This window comes from Alligator mississippiensis, chromosome 11 (genome assembly GCF_030867095.1).
Source record: "Alligator mississippiensis isolate rAllMis1 chromosome 11, rAllMis1, whole genome shotgun sequence".
Classification (NCBI taxonomy): Eukaryota; Metazoa; Chordata; order Crocodylia; family Alligatoridae; genus Alligator; species Alligator mississippiensis.
The window spans coordinates 52,380,702-52,403,296 of NC_081834.1; the positions used below are offsets into that span (position 1 = coordinate 52,380,702).

At 45.4% G+C, this 22,595-nt stretch overlaps 1 protein-coding gene across 1 annotated transcript; it reads left to right on the forward strand.

Moving 5' to 3' along the window:
- Positions 1 to 2,091: 2,091 nt before the first annotated feature.
- On the forward strand, positions 2,092 to 6,398 carry LOC132243680 (olfactory receptor 14A16-like). The gene is made up of 2 exons (XM_059714070.1): positions 2,092 to 3,005; positions 6,392 to 6,398. Exons 1-2 carry the CDS (start codon positions 2,092 to 2,094, stop codon positions 6,396 to 6,398), a joined length of 921 nt encoding a protein of 306 aa, XP_059570053.1.
- The last annotated feature ends 16,197 nt before the right edge of the window (positions 6,399 to 22,595 follow it).

The following is a 22,595-nucleotide window of genomic DNA, read 5'->3' on the forward strand; positions in this document are numbered from 1 at the left end:
GCAGTTGTTACTGTGCAGACATTTAGTACTAGCTTTAGCAAGTGCTAAATGAATGCTCAGTACCTGCCAGGACTGCAGAGTCCTGACAGCGCATGGATCGTTTCCAACCCTACTGCGCACTACCAATACATGAATGCACAGTAGCTCATTTCTACCTCTTATTAGGTAGCAGTGGTGGTGACACGGCTAGTGCCCGCCAACACTACCTTCTCACAGCGATAATCTACATCATCGTAGCTCATCACTACGGTGATGCAGCATCTTATATAGATGAGCCCAGTTTGGTGCAAAAACTACATGCAGTATGAACCCCAGACTGGCACTGCATCCTGTCTGTAGCATGCCTTACAGGATGGCCCCAAGCATCTTATGCTGTGCATGATGCTGGGCCAGGTTTGAGTTGCATGCGGCGTGCAGGGATAGAGCTGTACAAATGCTGCAAGCTGCACATGTAGCCGACCCAGAGCGCAAGCTGCATGCAGTGTCTCCACTAGGCCACCTCGTGGGCTTGATCTGGCAGAGGAGGGCCATCTGTGTATGAGATCCCTGGGTTTAAGGGGAGCTGGGACCCTGTGTGTATACGAGTCAGGGGAAAGCAGTCTGAGGTGCTGTCATATTTCATAGATTCATAGACATTTGGGCTGGAAGGGGCCTCGGAAGATCATTGAGTCCAGCCCCCTGCCCAAGAGGCAGGAAGTCAGCTGGGGTCACAGGATCCCAGCAAGATAAGCATCCACATTTCCCTCGAAGGTGTTCAATGTAGGAGCTTGAACCCCGTCCGATGGCAGGCTACTCCAGGCCTTTGGGGCTCCTACAGGAAAGAAATTCTTCCTTATGTCCAGCCTGAAACGGTCTTGCAGTAGTTTATAACCACTTGCCCTTGTCATCCCTTGGGGCGCTCTGGTGAACAATGTTATGTTCTCATGCAAACCTGCATAGCAACGAACCCAATTGCAATCTGTTGCCTCCCTGCATCCTAAGGTGCCCAGTCTGACTAACAGAGACAACTGAGCAAGACAGAGAAGCTCAGGGCCTTCTCGGAGATGCCATGACTTGTGCTGTGAGGGAGATTAAAGCACAGCACAGCTGTGCTGTTCTGCCAACATCTGTACAGCTCGGACTGTTTACATTTGGGCTTTTCCTTCTGAGTTGTGCAGGACTCCAGGGAACGAGTCCCAGGAGCCTTCGGAAGAAAACTACTGCAAAATTGCTGTCTTGCTTCACTCCTTTTCTACAAGGCGGGGATGAGGTCAGCTGCAAACTCAGAAAGCTGGTTGGATTCACTCCAGTCGTTCAGCATCAGAGGGAGCAGAGAAAGACCTCTGAGTTAGCTGTGCTTCTGGGGACCTAGACTAGTGGTTGGTGCAGAGGAGAGCTGAGAGATCAACTGGACAAGAACAAAGGATCTCAGCAGGGGAAGCCTGAATGTGACACAAGAGACGTGGAAACTTCCACAAAAACAATTCCAGTAAGTTTTCTGCATTGGTGAAGTGTCCTGTCTTAGCAAGATGCAGAGAAGATTTTAAAAGATTAAAAGTTGGAAAACCTGGCTACACAAATCATTCTGCATTTTATGTATAATAGATTCAAAGCTACAAGAGTGAACGAAGACATTTTCAATGTTTTTGCTATGAATACAGATAATGTTATATAGCATATTGGAAGTAGGGAGGGAAGAGGAGAGGGGTGGGACTGGGACCTCTAAGGAATTAATCTTTTTTATATAGTATCTTTTATTTCCTACATATTTGTTTCCAGCATACATTTTCTAGGTGAGATCTATTGAAAAAACGATAAACTTTCAGATTTCAAGCAAAGGAAAAAAATCCAGAGGTGTGGCTGGGTTAACATTTTCTTCACTTTCTAAAGGAATATCAAAATATGTTATTTTATGTAGGGTCTTGCCAGGGAAAAATAATTTATTAAAATGAAATATTTCATGGGAAGAACAATGGAATTTTTCCATTCTTAGCATGAAATTTGGAGACATTAGTGATGGGAATATCAAAGCCACTGAGTTTGTTACTCTCCTCCTTTCCCCTGCCCTTGTTTTATTATACCCAGGACTTGCACGGTGCCCTGGGAAGGAAGATGTCCAACTGGACCACTGTAACCGAGTTCCTCCTCCTGGGCTTCTCGGACACTCGGGAGCTGCAGATCTTACACTTCATCATCTTTCTGGCAGCGTACCTGGCAGCTCTGGTGGGGAACCTCCTTGTCATCACTGTTGTAACTACGGACCACCACCTCCACAGCCCCATGTACTACTTTTTGGCAAATTTGTCCATCCTTGACCTTGGATCCATCTCTGTCATTGTCCCCAAATCCATGGCCACTTCTCTCTCAAACACCAGGACAATTTCCTATGCTGGATGCATGGCCCAGGTCTTTCTCTTCTTCCTCTTTGCTGCAGCCAATTTTGCATTCCTCACCATCATGGCATATGACCGGTACGTTGCCATCTGCAAGCCACTGCATTATGAGATAATAATGAACAGGAGAGCTTGCGTCCAGATGGCTGCTTGTGCTTGGGCTGCTGGTGCCATCAACTCTGCAATGCACACTGGGAACACCTTTAGTCTCCCCTTCTGCCACTCCAATATCATCAACCAGTTCTTCTGTGAAATACCCCAGCTGCTCAAGCTCTCCTGCTCTGACGCATACAGCAGGGAGCTGGCATATCTTGCCTTCAATGTGATTTTATGTTTAGGCTGTTTTGTTTTCATCATTGTGTCATATGTTCAGATCTTCACCACAGTGTGGAGCATCCCCTCGGAGCAGGGCCGGCAGAAAGCCTTCTCCACCTGCATTCCTCACCTTATCGTGGTCTCCCTGCTTCTTTCCACTGCCGGCATTGCCTACACGAAGCCCATCTCAGACTCCCCGTCCCCTCTGGATCTCCTGGCAGCTGTTCTGTATTCTGTGGTGCCTCCATTGATGAATCCGGTCATCTACAGCATGAGGAACAGGGAGATCCAGGCTGCCCTCAAGCAACTGCTCCACAGGCTGGCCCGCTCCAAGAACAATATGTCCATCTTTCTTTCATGACTTTCCTTCTCTTATATTTTTCTTCTGTAATTTACACATGAAATTAGTCTTTTTTCATAGTATTGTGTGAATCTTGCATATTAGAAATGAAGGTGGTAGGTTAATTCTGTAACTTCGTAAGGTCAAAGACTTGGCTTTTATCATTTTGGTTGACACTGTTGAAGTGGGAAAGTAATGTTTCATGCATCAATTTTACTGTCTTTGCACCATCTAAAATATATCCCATCAATTGCAAGATAATGAAGAATTAAAGAGTTTTGTTTACTAATTGGTGCAATGAATTATTCGGCTGACAGACTATACAGGCAAATCTCCAGATGATGTGAAACTGGAATGAAGTGCAAACACTTTAGGGGATAGGAATAGAGTTTAGATGAATGCGGATAGATTGGGGAGCTGGGATCGAAACAATAAGACAAAAGCCAATTAACAAATGCAAGTTGCTGCGCATAGGGGAGAAGAATCAAGAGCACAAATACAGCTTGAGTTATAAATGCCTGGGTGGAATCATTGTTGAAAAGGTGGATCACAGACCTGATATGAACCGGCAATTTGATGTAGCTACAGAAACATTAATGCAGTTTTGAGCTGCAACAACAGAAGTATTGGATATGAAACAGGGATGTAGGTTGTACCTGTGTTGGTCTAGGGACACAGGCAGACCAGGTTCTTTGCATGAACCTGATACCTTGTATTAGACCAACTTAAATAGTTGGAAACATTTTTCTTAGCAAGTATTCAGATTTAAAAGCCAGGAAGAGCACACACCAACTGCCAATGCTTCCCCAGCCTGACGAAGGGTTTTTAAACCCAAAAGCTTGCTAAGAAAGATGTAAAACATGGGAGGTGATAGTACTAGGCTTCATCTAGACTACTGTTACTCTATGTCTTATTACACAATCTCTTTTATTTTCTTTTTCCTTTTGGAGTATAGACAGACAGATGGGTACTAGTCCTCCTGGTCATTCATGTATGTGTGAACAGCTGGAACTCGAGTTGACATGACTAAGGTTTTGTGAACTTCTCCGGTTATACTAACACAGCACTTTCCAAACAAAAAGGGTTTGAAGGGAAATTTCCTGATCAGCTTTACTACTGCTCACATTAAACTTTGGGGAAATAGCCCATTTATTAACTACCATCATTAAGTTTTGAATACAGCAATATCCTATCTAAACCTTCCTTAAGGAGACGATCCTCCAAGCCCAAAGGGAAGTAATCCCTACATGAACCAAACCGGGCAAGAGGGCGCAAAGGCCCCCATGGCTCACCAAAAGCATCTGAGAATGTCTCCAAACAAAAAAGGAGGTGTACACCCATTGGAAGGAAGGGGCCATCACAAGACAGGGCTATACTTTGGTAGCTCGGGAATGTAGGGGGGCAGTCAGGAAGGCCAAGGTGGAAATGGAGCTGGGACTAGCGACCCAGATCAAGGACAACAACAAGTCCTTTTTCAAATACATAGTGGGGCAAAAGAAGGTGCCAGGTAAAGTGGGGCCTCTGCAGGACACGCTAGGAAATCTGGTCATCTCACCTGACAGTAAAACTGACATATTCAACAATTTCTTTGCCTCCGTATTTCTGAGGAGGGACCCAAATATCTCCCCCACTGGAACCCCCAAGGGCCCTGCGGGTGAGACACACCCAGGCCTAGGGTTAATGAGGACCTTGTCAGGGAACTTCTCGAGGGACCAGATGTATTTAAATCTGCAGGTCCTGATGATCTCCACCCCAGAGTGCTGAAGGAACTAGCAGGAGTCATTGCGGGACCTCTGGCACAGCTCTATGAGCACTCGTGGTGCTCGGGCGATGTGCCGGAGGACTGGAAAAGGTCCAATATGGTCCCCATCTTCAAGAAAGGGAGGAAGTAGGACCCAGGAAACTATAGGCCCGTGACTCTTACCTGGGTCCTGGGAAAGCTTTTTGAAAGAATTACCCTGGCACATGACCAGGAAGGGCCAGCAGGGGAGGTTATGCTCAGGGGCAACCAGCATGGGTTCATTAGGGGCAGGTTTTGTCAACCCAACCTGGTGGCCTTCTATGACCAGGTCACCAAGTCCTTGGATGCAAGTGTTGCAGTGGATATAGTCTTTCTGGACTTCAGGAAGGCCTTTGACACGGTCTCTCACCCCATTTTCAGTAAGAAACTAGGAGGCAGTGGTGATGATGCCTACACGGTCAGTTGGGTCACTAACTGGCTAGAGGGCCGCACCCAGAGGGTGGTGGTAGACGGGTCTTATTCAACCTGGAGGGATGTGGGCAGTGGGGTTCCCAGAGCTCGGTCCTCAGGCCCATACTATTCAACATCTTCATCAGTGACTTGGGCGAGGGGGTAGAAAGCACCCTGTTCAAATTCGCAGATGACACTAAGATGTGGGGTGAAGTGGATACGCTAGTAGGAAGGAACAGGCTGCAAGCGGATCTAGACAGGTTACAGGGGTGGGCTGAAGAGAACAGGATGGGATTCAACACTGACAAGTGCAGGGTACTGCACCTGGGGAGGAAGAACCAGCAGCAGACCTACAGGCTGGGGAACTCCCTTGTTGTCAGTGCAGAGGCAGAAAAGGATCTTGAAGTCATTATTGATGTCACAATGAAAATGGGCCGACAGTGTGGGGACGTAGTCAGGAAGGCCAACTGCACTTTGTCATGCATCCACAGATGCATCTCAAGCAGGTCCAAGGAGGTGATCCTCCCCCTCTATGTGACACTGGTCAGGCCACAGCTGGAGTACTGCGTCCAGTTCTGGGTGCCGCACTTCAGGAAGGATGTGGCCAATATAGAGAGGGTCCAAAGGAGGGCCACCCGCATGATCAGGGGGCAGCAGGGCAGGCCCTATGAGGAGAGGCGACGGGACCTGAACCTGTTCAGCCTCCACAAGAGAAGGCTGAGGGGGGATCTAGTGGCAGTCCATAAACTAGTTAAGGGGGACCAGCAGGCATTGGGAGAGTCCCTGTTCCCCCAAGCAATCCCAGGAGTTACAAGAAACAACGGACACAAGCTAGTGGAGGGTAGTTTCAGGCTAGACATTAGGAAGCGCTATTTCACTGTCAGGGCGGCTGGGATCTGGAACCAACTTCCAAAAGAAGTGGTGCTGGCTCCTACCCTGGGGGTCTTTAAAAAAAGGCTGGACAAACATCTGGCCACGGTCGTTTGACCCCAATATGTTTTCCTGCTATGGCAGGGGGTTGGACTAGATGATCTCCTCAGGTCCCTTCTGACCCGACCAACTATGAAATTATGAACCTCAGTATGGCAAAGTGCTTCCTCTTTCCATCTGAGAACATGCTTCCTTGCCCAAATCTGCCCAAGTGCTCCTTCATCTTTTTTTTTTCCCCTCCAGGCTCTGAGTGCAAGGTTTCAGGGCAAGGATGAGAACTACAGACATTAGGAAGCTCAGTCAGTTTGGTCCCACAGTAAGCCATGAAACAAGCCTCTTTTGCACCACAAGGACGAGGGTGCCCAAGGTGAACATTCATGTAGATTTGGTTATGGCGACATGTTTATTTCTGATACAGAAACAGGGTTTTTTTCCAAATGCCAAAAGCAATGATTCAAGGCTGAGGAAGGCATACCACTGAAGAACAGATTCTCATTGATCTGTGTTAGAGCACATCATTTTCCACCAAAGCCTTAAGGTCTAGTGTTTAGAGGGCTAGGACATTGAAAAGTGCTCTAGCATTGTTGGCATGATTCAGTTATGGTTACATTGCTAGATTGTATTCAAATGATTGATTTTATTATTCTCTATTGATAATATATATATGTATATATGCCTTCTTTTTGATTCATGTCTCTGTATCCGAGGGAGACCCCAGGTCTACTGGCACCTTGAGGATCTGAAGTCTGGCATATCGCCCGGCATAGTGCACCGGTGAAGTTTACTGTAGTATTAGGCTACTGCACAGTAGCATCACATAAAAGGTGTTTGCTGGTGCTACTGTGAAGTAACTCTGGTTACTGTGCATTTATTTAATACTTAACTTATACAAGCACTAAATAAACATGCAATAACCACTGTGCAGTAGTGTCTTGTGTAAATCCACTGGGCCTTTTTTTAATAAACAGTAACCTTGAGGTTAACCTACACTTAAAAAAAAAATAGCCCTGCACACACTGGCTGCCCCAGCAGCTCTTGCAGTCTCTGCAGGCTCAAGGCAGAGCTTCCCCCACATAGCATGGGTTACTGGGGGGCAGTGGGGATCACCCCCCCAGCCTGGCAGGAGCCAGTGAGTGCACGGCTTCTTTCTTTTCTTTCTTTCTTTTTTTTTTTTTTTTTAAGGTGCCGGGACCCTGGGGCAGCTGGGGTGGCCACTGATGAGGCTGGGAGAGCAGGTGGGGGATAGGGCCTGTTCAGTTCGGAGATTCGGCCATTTTGGCAGCAGACAAATCTCTGAATCAGATTTGGCAGAATCGATTTGGGACACCGATTTGAATCATTGAATAGAATCACTGCCCCCCGAATCGGCCAAATCCGAAGCGAATACTAGCCACTTCGCACAGGCCTACTGCTGATGATACGTATCCTGGGCCAGAAGTAGGAAACAGTAGATAAAAGGTGATCAAACTAAAGAATCAAAACAAAAGTTTTTTGCTTTAAAATGCATGAATCCAGCAAGGCTTGTTTCTGATTCTGTGCTTCAGAGGTAAGCTGCGCTCTAGGGAACAAGTCCCAGAAGCCCTAACAAGAGACATGTGGATAAATCAGACAGACCTCCCAGAAGTGGCTCAGGCTAGAGCAGCCCTCCCTCTCTTTCACAGAGCTGAGCTGAGGGAGGTGTGGCCAGGCTCTGGCAGGACACACCGATTATTTCCCCCTGCTCCTGAGCTGCCCGGCAGGCAGTGTTTATCACCCCTAACTCAGTGTTTATTAGACCATTAAGAAAACAAAGCCTCTCTCCATTAATTAATGGAGCTCTTCTTAAACAGCTCTTCCAAGGGAGGAAATTAAACTACTTGTTGATTAGTTCCCAAAAAGCTTGTCTGCTTTTGTTGTCTCCCACAGCACAGACCTTAGCCAGCATGTGGTCTGCTAACTAATGCTGAGGTGTCTGCATAAGACAGAGGGGAGGGGGGAATAATCCCTGCTTAGCAGGGAGAAGCCAAACAGATGCTCTGAGCCAAGTTGCAGCCAGAAAGCAGAGGGGAGGGATCAGCCCTGCTACATAGGAGAGTTCCCGGCACAGTCCAGAGAGCATGCTGGGATGCTGGGGAGTGTCTGGTTTATCTTATACCAGGAACAGGTCTGGGACAGACATTGCATAAACTGGTTTGAGCCAAATAATTTAAACTGGGTTGAATGTAGTATCAGACTTATCTCAAACCAGTTTCAGCCATTTTCCAACTGGTTTATGTGCAGGGAACATCAGTTCTGTTACAGGTTTAAACCAGCTTCTGATCACTTAAACTGGCTTATGTGTAATTCCTGTCCTTAGCTATGTGGCGTGGAACAGTTTCAAGTCCTCTGGAAACCAATGGAAGTTGAGGGGTCTCAGCATCTTCATAGATCAGGCCTCTTATAAATATCTGTTGTAGATTCAGTCCTGTGGCTCTAGCAGTGAGTGGACACAGGTTTCTTTCTTCTTAGCTCAAAAAAGTTCATGTAAAATTAAACAGCAATGCAGGTAGCAGTGTACATCTCCAGTGCTAGCTGCAGTGCAGTATAGAGATGCACGGGCTAGCTATAAATGAAGTAAGCAGGGCAGCGTGTCACCTTACAGACTCAGGCAGAGAAGCATGGGCTTTTGTAAGCTACAGCCCACTTCATTATATACTATAAATATGAATAGCATCTGATTAAGTAGGCTATAGCCTACAAAAGCTCATGCCTCTCTGAATGAGTTAGTCTATGAGTTGCCACACTGCCCTGCCTTCTGCCTAAGCTTCAGGCTAACATGGCTAACTACCTTGTGTGGCCAGCCAGTAGGGGGTGCTCCTGCACTGAGCCCCACACCTCACTGTGCCCAACCTCCTACCAAGCTCTGAGTGCCTCCCTGGGGGCACCTCATGTCTAGCCGACTCCCTTCCTGGAGCACACCTTCAAGCTTGGGGGTGATGCTGCCACCACGGAAGAGTCTCGGTCTGTGAGTGGCTCCGTGCCTCTTGAGGCACACAGACTTTATAGACCTGAAGGGCACTTGACCCACTGCAAGAACCTGGGGTGCTTCTTTTAGCCACAAGTTCAAATCGTAGCCTCCCTTAGTCAGCTGGAACAAGGGAGCACCAAGGCATAACCCAGTCCATCTGCCAATATGTCTCCCATGCCAAACTCAGAGGAGAATTTTACTGGTACAAAAAGAAGACCTGGGGTAAGATACAGGGTAGTGCAAGAACAAAAAATACCCTTAGAGCAAACAGTGTGGCTAGATAGCCTTTGACTACACAACTGTGTTACTGCAAACTATACATCTAGATAGGTTCCAGTAGACTACTCCCAAGTATCATCCAGAGGCTGGTTGCTTTCTTCTGGAGGCAGGCAGTTGCTTGTGTGTCCAGTTTCAAGTGACAAAGGGAGAGGGCTGCAGCATTCAGCTGCTCCTCCTCTCTCTCCATGAGCCCTAGGGCTCCAGCATGGCTCTGCCAAAGATGTTTCAGCTCAAGGTAGCTCTGCCCTCCTTCTTCATGGAGACTTCTTTTATCCCCTATCGTGACCTCATCACTAAGGTCCCACCAGGAGCAGCCCCACTGGCTAATGCCTGGTGCTTTCAAATGACATCACCTTTCCAGGTGAGGAAGCTAGTCACATGACCCACAGTGGCAGGGAAACTTGAGACAAAGGGAACAGGTCCCCCCTCCCTCTGGCATGTATCCAGCACAGATTACAACTCAGGGTTACCTGAAGCAGATGAGGATCTCTCGTACAACTAACTTGACTATGTTTGCACAATAGTGCAATCTGCAATGCAGAAATAGCAAAAGGAAAGAAAACTCATAAGAAAGGTCCTTGGCATATTACATCTTTGAAGTCAGAGGCAGACGTGAGTCAGTAAATCCACGTGCATGCCAAAGACAGGAGGTAATTTTAGTATCCGTATTCTAGAAGTGAGGAACCTTGAGACAGGGATTCCTTCCGAGGATGCAGAGTGAAAAGTTGCTCTGGGCATGTCTGCATGGTCCCCAGAGCAAGCCTGAAGCGACACTGAGAATAAAACCTTGCTCACTCATTCCTGCTGAGCATGTACAAGAGCCTAAGCCCTATTTCCAGTATCAAAAAAAGAGGACAGGGGTGGGGGGCAGGAAGGATGGGTGGCAGGGGGCAGCGATATGCCCATGGCCTAGCTCTGCCTCTTACTCCTAAGGCAGCAGAAGGGTTGGGGCCTGTGGCTTAGGACCTGGGTTTCTTACTTCCTAGCCAGTTGTCCTAGTAGGGTTAAAACATGAGGAAGAGATTCAAAACCACTACACCAGTAGATACCTGTGCAAGGTTATTCTGTTTTACATCAGGGAGAAATAAAATCTTCAACTGTAAGTGCCAGAAGCTGCAATTACACAGCCGTTGACATGCCATTTAAGTGAGTAAAGAGACATAAATTTAGCCATAAACTTTCTTTTGCCTACCTTCTAGATGCCTGGCCTCTTATCCAGAATGCACAAATCTATTATAAAAGTACTAAATTAAATGTGCAGTAACCACTGTGCATTAATAACGTGTAGCCATGTCCCACTGTGGCCTGTTTTGGTCAATGCTGTAGCAGAACCTTTGTACAATTTGGACACGTACTGAGCAATAGTTGTATTAATCTATAGGCCTACAGCAGGTGGTCAAACTCCTTTTCTCCTGCTTAGGCTAACATCTGCCCAGCTATTTAAGGGATGCGGACAATAAGCTCTCATTAGCTGTCATGGTACTTCGGCTTCCAACTCTCATAGGCATCTCAGAAAAAACCTTAGCTTTCACTATAACAGCATATTCACTGCTAAAAACTGCATGAAGTTTAGGAGGTCTGCTGTGTAGCGCACTCCTCTACTTATACCCGAGACAAACAGTCCTGACTTGTAGGTCTCATCACTTCTGATTTAACAACTGGGCACTAGCGCATTTTTTAATGGAGAACTCAACACAGACATCTCTGACTTCCCATCCTGAACCTGCCCTAACCCTTGAAACTCAACCCTCTACCATAGATCACGGTGGAAGCCAGGACTCCTGGTAGAGAACGCCCCCATTTCTAGGGGGTGGCGTGTACTCCTCTCCACAAGCTCAGTATGGATACCAGACTAGCTCTCTCCTGCTCAGGGATCTTGTTCCAACTCCTCATCAGACCCATAAAACAGGAGTTTGCTCCTCCACCCTCTTTGAAGGCTGGTCAAAGGCTGTAAATTCCCTGCAGATATCCATTCCCAAGCTGAGGATTTTTCCAAGGTGTGGTGCTTCTGAGGGTGTTTAAAACTAGCTACTTAGATAACAATAGTAAAGAAGACTTGTAACTGAAGGCATATCACCAACTTTTAAATAACTTCTTGAGACTGAATTATCATGGTCTACTAGGCTAGAGATTACAGGGATAAGAGTCAGAAGTTACAAGTCAACAACTAAATACCAAGCCAAGGAAAGGATTCAGGAATTATAAGTCAAGTTATGTTAGAAGAATAATTCAGAGGTATACACCAAGAGCAAGCCAAACTAGGGTCAGGAAACAGTTCTGCATGAAAAATTCAAAGCTAAAACCTAGAAACAAGTCAAAGGCACAATTAGGAACCAGAACAGGCATGGATGTTGCTAGAACAAAAACTACTCACAAACTGAAAACAAGAGCAATGACTAATGAGGATCAGGTGCTGGAGGGGTTTCTTAAAAGCAGCCCCATAACCAATCAGAGGGGGTCAGCTGACCGCGATTACTAGTAACTGGGTCAACTGCACTATAAAAAGGCTGTGGGTAAAAGCCTCTGTAAGCTGGTAGCTCACACTGCAGGGCCGGGCCGGGCCGGTCCTTACATGAGTGATCTGCCTTTCAGAAGTAGTAGTTTTATTGATCTTATCTAGTAAACCTTGGGAGGATTTTTAGCATCAGAGTTACTAGGAGGGTACTAAATAAGAGGAAGAATAGGGAAAGATGTCCAAGGCTTTACTGCTTGAAATTTGACCCACTTTCCTTGCCTCTTACAAAAAAAAAAAAAAAACACATGAAGAGGTCTGAGATGGGGCTGGCTAAGGATATATTTTTCACAGTCAGAGGCACCTACATTTGCAGTTACAGCCCAGGCTGGTGATATGAAGTCATGAGTCTTGGAGCATAAATTGTGCTGTGTTCTGCTAGAGATGCACGATTGATTCATAAGTGTGGAGGAAGATGCTGTGTGATCTTCTTGACGATGCAGGAGAGATTTGGTTACGTAGATAATGTTTAGTGTTACAAACTTTCTAAAAGGCTTTCCAAATATTGGCTGTGGTTTTTAGAGGAGCCTGGAGCTGTTAGCTGCCCACCTCCATTGCAAGTCAGTGCAAACCTATTCTCCAAGTCACTTAGGCTGTTTCAAAAACCCTAATTGGTCTCCTCCATGCTCCAACACCTGACTGATTTTAATCATTGCTTCTAGTGCAGGAAGCTTGCTTCCCAGGTCTCTGAAGGAGCTACAGACACATAGTGTTGGATTGATCTCAGTTTAAAATACTTAAGTATGTTAAAGTGCAGAGATGATTTAGGATTTGATGAGCTGACAAAACTCATCTATGAACACTTTGGATGCCACAGGAATGCAAACTTGCACTCCGCTATCCAAGCTAGCCCTTAGCTCTAAGGACTAACATTTGCAAAACTACATAGGTTTGCAATGGTTGGACTAAGAAGGAAAGGATCACTCAAAGCAGCTGTAATTGCCCTGATTACTTGATTCCTTTTAATGGCTAGCTCTTTCTCTTTCCTTCTCTCTGCACTTGGCTTCCCATCCACTGAGCAAATCCAAACTAGAAACAAAACTGGGACTGCTTTCTAAGACCAGAGGATCCCACTTAGGTTTATATCTTTCTGCTTGCACACCCCATGTCTATCTGCTTGCACACCCTTTATCTGTCTGAATGCATACCCCTTAGCTAATCATATGAAGAATGTCAATCAATCCAGACATCATAAAAGCTCACTAGAGGATTTCATTAGGAAGGGTTTGCTGAAGGAAAAACTCTAAAATGTAATGGCCTTTGATGTGCAGATGTAAGACTAAAAAATCTAGCAGCCTTTCCTGAAGAAAATCCAGCCTTACACCAAAGACATAAATTGCTGGGACTCTACCTTTTACCTTGATAGTGTATTTCAGTGCTCAATCATCCTCTTAAAACACATATGCCTTATTTTTAATTAGAGTTTGTCTGAATTTAATGTCAGTTTTCAGCCATAGTTCTTCCAGATGGGTTTTTCTCATGTGTTAACATTGCTTCCCCTTGATGGTGTTCAAATTCTGGTATCAAGTCTCTTCTCAGTCTTCTTATAAATGAAAATGATTTGCCTCTCAAATGCAAATTTCTGGATAATTCTTACACCTGCTTTTCTATGCACTCTCTAATTTTTCACTACCCCTGCAAACAGCTAGCACTCGCACACCCTTTAGATGTTTTCAAAATCTGATCTACCTTTAATAACCTTCTTCTACTTGCAAAGACAGCTAAGAATTTTAATTGATTCCAACCTCTCTGCTTAAAAAGATAGCTTCTTGCTCAGTTCACCCATTCTCCACATTGTATTCAGAGTGTGATTTTTTTTCTACACTGAATGATTTTTTTTTCAATTTTTTTAAGCATGTAGGAATAAGAGCCAGCATTACTCCATTTGACATGTATGCATATATGCAATGAAAATAAATGTTCATTCATTTCCAGTCACTCAGATTACTCCAAATAGTTTGCATGAGGGTCACTGGGGGCTACAGTGGGAAGTCGGTAAATCTGCAAAGGGGTCACTGAGAGCAGAGATGGCCATGCATATTCCTGCCCTGGAGTCACCACTGCAGAGAAGGAAGGCAAGATGTTTGCCCATAGAAAACAAAGTAGATTGTGTGGGGATGAGACTTTGTCCTCAGTACTGACTTTGTGAGTCTATAAGCAGGAAACTTGGTTGCTGGCAATGATGAAAAAGAGGAGGAGACACAGCTGTCTTGGATCTCAGTCTGAACTCACTCTCTGGGTTTGGACTAACACAAAGAGCTAACAATGTATTTTCATCGATCACGTTTAAAGGATTTTAACATAGACCTCAGAGACTATCCTGCACTCAGTTCAGGCAGGGTTTCAAAAGCAGCCTCAGAGTTAAGTGATAGGTCATCTAGTCAACCAAGTATTGAAAGACTTGCATTTGAAAGCTTTATTCCAATTGCATAGTTGATCCAATAAAAGATACCAGCCTAAGAAATCCTTGCCTTCCGAACAAAAAAGCAGTTGCTCCAAATGGAAATGTCAGAAGTGTCTAAGAGAATTAGAAATACGAGTTCTTTCAGCTCTCAGTGAGACTTGATCACCTAGCATCCACACGGTTTCAAAAACCCTACCATCATCTTCTTCTATATTATTGGTGACCAGCCAGATTAGATAACTATATTGGTAAGAGGTTTGGATATGGGATGGATAGACAGACTGACACAAAGACCATGTAGATAAATTGGCATGAAACCAGCCATACTAAGTTGACAGCTACAAATTGTTTCTACCCAAATGTAACCTAGCTTTAGAGATCAGGTAGCTTTCCCCCCACAAGTGCCATGTCAATTAAAGCTTGGACATTATTTCAGATGCACACCTTCACATTTGCTCTCTTTCTACTGGGCCCACATAGCTCTCGGTCTCAGTTCCCCAGCTTCCTGGGGCCAGCTTCAAAAGGAGAGACAGAGAGTCCCCTGGAAAATGCCTGATGTGTAATTACTAAAGTGCTATATGAGAAGTTAGGTGTATGTGGGTTCAAACCTCATCTGGGCCAGGGGGCTTTAAGCCTGTCTCTGGCTTCCTATGTGAACCTCCTAACCACTTAGCTTTCCTGGCTAACACATGGAGAAGTCCTTGCCCACTTCTAGCTCTCCAAAGTGTAACACCAGCTGCCTACAAGTTTCTGATTGTCTAATTTTTCAGGCTCGGCCACTGTCTCAAGGGACATGCATGTGCCCAGCCAGTGTATAGCCTGCTACTGGAGAAACAGAACTGCAACCTGCACACAAGCACATTTCTGGAGCTTACGTGGCTAAAAAAACTGCTAGTTCGATGTCCAAAGGGAAACAGATTTACACTCTTCATGTCCTGGCAACCCACCCCCCACGCCCAAAGTTGATTCATCCAGAAGTATAGCATATTGATACCTCATTGATTCATCCAGAAGCATAGCACGTACATTCAGATCCTGGCAATGCTGAAATCCATGGTGCATCTGGGCTTTGATATCAGTGGGACTACATTTTGGAGTCCATCCTTGGTGTTGCTATATCTCTGTGGGTAGTGAAAGGCTTCCATTTTCTGTGGTATCTGGTTACTCCATAAACAGTATTATATATAACTTCATATAATTTTTTTCTAGATATTTGCATAGCTCTCCTCACCCTAATGTTTGCTGCCTTCTATGTCACAGCATCCTACAAGTTTAGCTTATGCTATTTTACACATGAAGAAACTGAGGCACAAGATTTGAGAGAGATTGAGATTTGAGATTAAGAGTATAGTGAAAAATGACAATGGAAGATAATGACTCCATTTGAGCTACACATATCCAGGCCATGTGGCCTTTTAGACTTTATTACACTTATGGCTTATATCCATCTATCTCCTATGGCTTTTGACCACCATGTATATACTGGAGCTATTGATTCCAATAGCACTAGGACTGATTCACATCTTTAAATGAGATGTTTCAAGGCTGCCTAAATATATTTGAGATTTGGATCTAAATGCCTTGGAATCCTAATTTGCATTTCAAAAAATGAATTCGGCCTAGATGTTTAAGATATTTCTGCACCTAAAGGTGCTTTTAGAAGCACTTACACCAGTCAAGTTACCTAATTCCCTTTGGTTTATGTGGAGATTTTTGTGAAGCATAAGATCCTTGAGCACCACATTTCTAATACATTTATTTTGAATCTTACTTTTAATGGTCGTTGGACAGCTTTCATTCCCAGGGAGTTCATTGAGAAATGCGTTTGTATGTCTATTTTATATATGGCATATCTAGAATAGCTCTGAGTCTCCTAATAACTCTGAAATTATGACTCGTCCTCATTCACCACTCACATCACCAGTACCTTTCCCATTCTAAAGCAATAGCTCCTTCCATCCAGTTTCTATTCAAGATGCTTATGTATCATTTCTTACCCTTTGCTGCCATCTTGGGATCCTTCAAGGCAAGAAAAATATGCTTGATATTATCTATATTTTCTGTCTTTTGTCTGTACTATTTGTCTGTGATCAGTTCCCAAAAGCTTACAGTTGATCTGTCCACATGCCAGACTAGTGGGAGCTCACTACCCACTTGGAGTCGGGAAGGCTCCCTAGTGTTACCGCATCCAAGGATTTCGCTTTATTCTTATTAATTCATCATCAAACATCGCACGTAGGCCCAAATCTTGGTAACCCCACACTCAAAGGAAAACTAGCTCTGATTTCAGTGGGATACGGTTTTGAAGTCATTGTTTGGGGCTGCAATATTCTCTAAGTATCAAAATGCTTCCCATCACAGGTATCTCTATAAACAGTGATACGTTTAACCACACATCAATCATAAGACATGGGAAATATCTTCACTAGGGAGCTACATAGTCTTCATCCCCTGCAATAGCTATGAACTCTCTTGTCACAACATTGTGCTATGGCAAAGTGAGGCTACTGTCCCTTTTCATAGATGGAGAAACTGAGGCACAGGCAGATTAAGGGACTCCTGAAAAAGACCAATGGAACTAGAAAGCTTTTAATCAGTTGATGATCAGGCCTATTGCCTCCACAGAAGCCAAATCTACCTATACCATATGCAGATGTGCCTCCACTGATTGCAGTGCAGCTGGGTCTGATTTACATCCACTGGGGACTTGGCCCATTGATCACAACTTGGCATGGCCAATTTAGACCAGCTGGAGATCTGCCTTGCAGCCATGAATGCCAAATGTGGTCGTAACTACTTAGGGGGTCTAAGTACATACTTCCTATTTATTTTAATGGGAAAATATCAACTTGTGCATCATGTTCAGAGGTAAATATTATTACCATTGAATTAAAAAGAATAGAGTAAGCTCAGTAGGATGACCCATACTACCTTACCCATCGGGGGCAACTTGACATGCGAGCTGTTCATTTCCTTCCTTCTCAAACTTTAATCTATACTCCCTGACTTCCTTTTCATACCAGCCCCAGAAGACTTCCTCAGACCTGCATTTCCCAAATTACTTTTTATTCTAACAACTCCCAGTGGAACCCATCAAGAACAATCGATAGCTTTGTTTCTGTCACAGCCCTTAATGCCCAGAGATTTGCCAGATCTCCCTGCAGTGTCCCTGGCTCCTCGCCCCAGCACAGTATTCCTTGGAGCGCCCATTAAAACGCATGATGTTATAATGATGGATGCGGGCTCCTACAATTCTCTGGAGCAGCAGGTGCTTCACCGGTAATTAGAGAGATTTCTTTTTAGAAGGTGTGCTGCTGAGAGCGTTGTTGTTAATGATTATTGGAACTTTTTTTTTTTTTAACTGAAAATTTTATTAGTTTTATCCAAATGAAAAAGTAAAATTAACATGTTTCAAATGAAATGGATGAGAAAGCTTTCCAAGTAGGGGTCTGTCACTCCAGATCTTTGATTAGATAGTTAGAAACAGATGCAACCTGTTGGCCAATATGTTCTTGCCACTTCCCTTGACCAGTGACGAGGGGATAGAAGTCTTTGCTTGATCTTTAACGCTCTTCTGGGGACGGCTATGGTAGTGGTTACAGTTGCATTGCAAAACCTTGCTAGGTTCATTTCCCACTTGCTTTCTCTCTAAACAATTAGCTATACCGTCATGAAAACTTTTCTTTAGAACTAACAAAACAAACCAACGATATTTAAAAAATGAATGCAGTGCTCCTGACATTGAAAATAGCTGCTCTGCAGCCCCTGCCCAATGAAGTTCACTGTGCATAAAGAATGTGTTCATAAGCCTTGGGTGCAGAGACATGAAGATAGAGAGACAGATAAACAGAGAGAGAGAGAGAGAAATTTTTTTTTTACATCAATGCAAACTATTAATAACAAAAAGTGATGGCCCTCCCAAAGAGCCAAGAATGAAATACTTGTCGGTAATAAAAACACTCATTTGACCAAACATTGAAACCTGTATAGAAACCACTTGAATATAGAGAATACAGAATTCTTTAGTATCTGCTTAATGAACTCGAACTGCACAAGAAGTGGGTTCGTTACTTTTCAGAAGATCTATCTATCTATCACTCTTTCTTTCTTCCTCTTTCTGTCTTCTGCTTTCTGGTCTGGGCACATTTGGATCTAAACACTTAGCTTTATAATAAAATGTGGACTAGTTTGTGTCATGCTGGGCCACTGAAGAGGCACTCTGCAACCCAAGTGGTGCACTGAGGTGCCCATGGCCAAGACCCCATGCAGCAGCTGGCACCGGAAGCCACCGGTTCTCTTGATGATGGTACCCTGCACAGGGTGTGCCAGGACAGGTTAGCTTACCCTACTCTTGTTGTCACTAGGCATCACTTCCAAGCCATGTCAGGCTATTTTTAATACAATCTCTGCTGCAGTAAGGGCAGGCAGCAAAGACAGGGATGTGGCACACTACTACCATGCGTGTGAACAGTGCCTTCCCAGACAGGATCTCAAAGCAGATCACCTGAGTTGTAGTTGGGCACAGGGAGGGACAGCAGAGTGCCAGGCCTGCCACTCCCATTGCTGCCCACCACTGGAGAAACAGGCAGTGATAGAGGTGGTCTGTCTAGTGAGCTGCTGCTGGGGAGGACTTGTGGTGTGCAGAGGTGGGCTTCTAGTAGGGAGGAAGGAGCAAAGGCACCTGTTGCTTTTAGGCAGAATTTGGGGTGGGTTGGACCCTCTACTGCAGCTCTCTTACTCCCTGCCTCTGGCCTGCTTGTGAGAGGTGACAGCCTAGAAATGAGACAGTAAAGCCACTCTGGGGATGTCCTGTCTCTCAGAGGTGCTCTTAAGACTGCTTGGAAAGTGGTATGAGCGTACACACCGTTATAATAACTATGGTATAAGTTCCTACATAAAATAGAAGAGAATGTGGCTCCATTAGGTGTTCAATGGGTGTGAATCAGTGGTTCTCAGCCCCTACTGTGTGTGTGCAGCTGCCCACTGATAGCTGCTCATCCTTTGCAATTTATATCCATGCCTTGAGTCATGAAGGTTATCACACTGCCTCACAGTGGCTGTTACAAGCCATTTCCCTTGAGGAAATGGTTACCTCTGACTAGACATGGACACACTACACCTTCACCAGTGTAATTATGACTGCTATGTATTTCAACCTGATTGTCCCTGCAGTATTCCTACACAAGATTCAAACAAGTTACACAAATGTAGGGCTGTACATCTTGTGGTTTCTTGTCTACACCAGCATAAGGCAGGTGACTGATCGATGCATCCTACATGTCTGATCCCCATAAAAATTCATCTTTCTAATACACTGCTTCAGGGGTATATGGTAGCACAGAGTGCTAGGCAGAAAGAAATCTATGGCTTAATACAGTAGTTTCCAAACTGTGGTACATGTACCACTGATAGTACAAATGGACATGGTGGTTAGATTTTCACCTGAACAAGTCTTATTGTATTTGGTCTAGGGTACAGCAAGGGTTTCCCCTGCCCCCAGCACCTTTTATTTGTGCTGTTGAGATGCTTGTGCAGAGACTGAGGTGGGAGGGACAAGTCATTAAGAGGGTTCATAGATTTCATAGGTTTCTAGGGTCAGAAGGGACCTTGTAGATCATCGAGTCCGACCCCCTGCTCTAGGCAGGAAAGAGCGTGGGGGTTGAATAACCCCAGCTAGGTGCCTGTCTAATCTTTTCTTGAACACCTCCAAGGTAGGGGAAAGCACCACCTCCCTTGCAAGCCCATTGCATACTTTGGCAACCCTCACCCTAAAGAATTTCTTCCTGATGTCCAAACTAAATCTACTCTCCTTTAGTATGTGGCCATTATTCCTAGTAACCCCCAGGGTCCCAGTGCCAGGTGGGTGAGAGGAAAAAGTGAAAGAAGTATTGTATATGGATGATATCAATGTCATGGTAAGGGACAGACTGTGCTCTACCACTTGTTCTTTGGAACAAGTCTGGAACAGGCCTGGCCATGCCCCCGCGCCTGGCGCTGCAGTAGCAAAGGGGGAGCGCCTAGTGGACCCCGGCTCGGGTCCATGCTGGTGGAACAGGGAGGAACGTGTATTTCTTAGCTTGTGGTCCATCTGGTATTCTCATTTCATGAATGAGAAGAGATGATGAGAAGCATGGCACTTTATACCCCTAGGAAAGTGGGTACTTTTTGTCTGTTATCTTGTTTGCATATCATAGTAATATATACCACTTTTCCTCTATAGATCTCTAAGCACCTTACATTCCCATGGGGGACTTCAGTCCCCCAGACATCTTCTGGGAGGGCAATACAGCAGCGCACAGGCAATCCAGGACGTTTCTAAAGAGTGCACAACTTGCTACTGCAAGAGTTGGACAGACCAACTAGGGGCCATGCTCTTTTTGACCCGCTGGTCACAAACAGGGAAGAATTGGTGGGGAATGTAGTAGTGCATGGCAACTTGGGCAGCAGCAACCATGAGATGATTGAATTCAGGATCATGAGGAAAGGAAAGGAGAAGAGCAGCACATTAAGGCCCCTAAACTTGAGAAACATAGACTTTGACTACCTCAGGGAACTGATGGACAGGATTCCCTGGGAGGCCGGTCCAAGGCGGGAAAGGAGTCTAGGAGAGCTGGCTGTATTTTAAAGAAACCTTATTGAGGGTGCAGGAACAAACCATCCAGGTGCACAAGGAGACTAGCAAGTATGGCAGAAGACCAGCTTGGCTTAGCAGAGAACTATTTGGTGAGCTAAGACACAAAAAGAAGCTTATAAGATGTGGAAATGGGGACAAATGACTAGGGAGGAGTATAAGAGCATTGCTCGGGCCTGCAGGGATGAAATCAGAAAGGGCACAATGCCACTGGAGTTGCAGCTAGCTATGGAGATGAAGGATAACAAGAAGGGTTTCTACTAGTATGTCAGCAACAAGAAGAAGATCAGGGAAAGTGTGGGCCCACTCCTGAATGGGGGAGGCAACGTAGTGACCGATGGTGTGGAAATGGCTGAAATATTCATTGCCTTTTTTAACCTCAGTGCTCACAGGCAAGATCAGCTCCCAGACTATGGCAACTGGCAGGACAGTTTGAGGAGAAAAAGCAGCCAATAGTGGCAAAAGTACAATTTAGAAACTTTTTAGAAAAGCTGGACTTGTACAAGTCCATGGGGCCTGAAACAATGTACCCGAGGGCAGTACCGTAGCAAGGGAGAGGGTGAGTGGGGTGACTGCTCTGGGTGCTGAAGTGAAGGGGAGATAACAAATACTGCCCAGCTGGGACAAGGCATGGGGTGGAGCTGCGAATGGCTCATTTGGGGCAGCACAAGAAGTGGGGGGACAGCTCCTACCACTGTGCGCTCCCAGGCAAGTCCGGGGGGCTCGTACCCCCTGGATCTGTGCACTGGGTGAGGGCGGGCTGCCTCTGTGGGCTTGCCCAGGTGCCAAATTTCTTTGCTACAGCACTGACCAAGGGTGCTGAGGGAGTTGGCTGATGTGCAGAGCTGTGCCGAGAAACAGTGTTGCCTAGGTATTTGAACATGGCCGCGTCAACCCCAAACTTGTACTTCTAGAAAGCACTCAACCCACAGGGGTTAGAGGCTGGAGAAGGAGACAGCCCTCCTGAGTTCTCATAGGACCTCTGGATGTCATCTACTCCAGCCCTCTGCTTGACTAGGTTCATTGTTTTCCACAGCAAATCTCTGTCTAGCCTTTTACTCAAAGTGCATAGGCAACACTCATCCTACGAAGGATGGCAACCCCCCCCCCCCATGGTCCTTTCCATTTGATCATAAGTTGAAATTCCTTTCTGCTTCCTAATATAGGGATCTGTCTGATCCTGACCCTTCAGCTAACGACCTTGAGATATTAGTCCGAGCAGGGGCTTCAGCACACTCAGTCAAAATCCAGAGCCTTGGCTGCAGCCAACACCCAAGGCTGCTAAGTCTGGCAGAAAAAAAACAACACCTGTACCAAAAGGAAGAGAAATGAAAATCTTTCCTGATTCCATGCAGCAAACAGCGAAGACGAGGGGAATGGGAAATAACCAGAGAAGAACATGGATGTAGCTATTCCTAGATCATCCCTGACCAGTGCTTATCCATCCCCTTGAACACCTCCAATGATGGAGACTGCACAACTTCCCTAAGCAGTCTAGTCCGCTGCCTCATTGGTCCATCAGTGAAGAAGTTCCTCAGATACCCAATCTAAAATTTCTTCACTGGTATTTTGGATTCTCTCTCTTCTCCCCTTCTCTACTCCCCTCTGTCCTGCTTCCCCTCAGCCCTTGCCCCC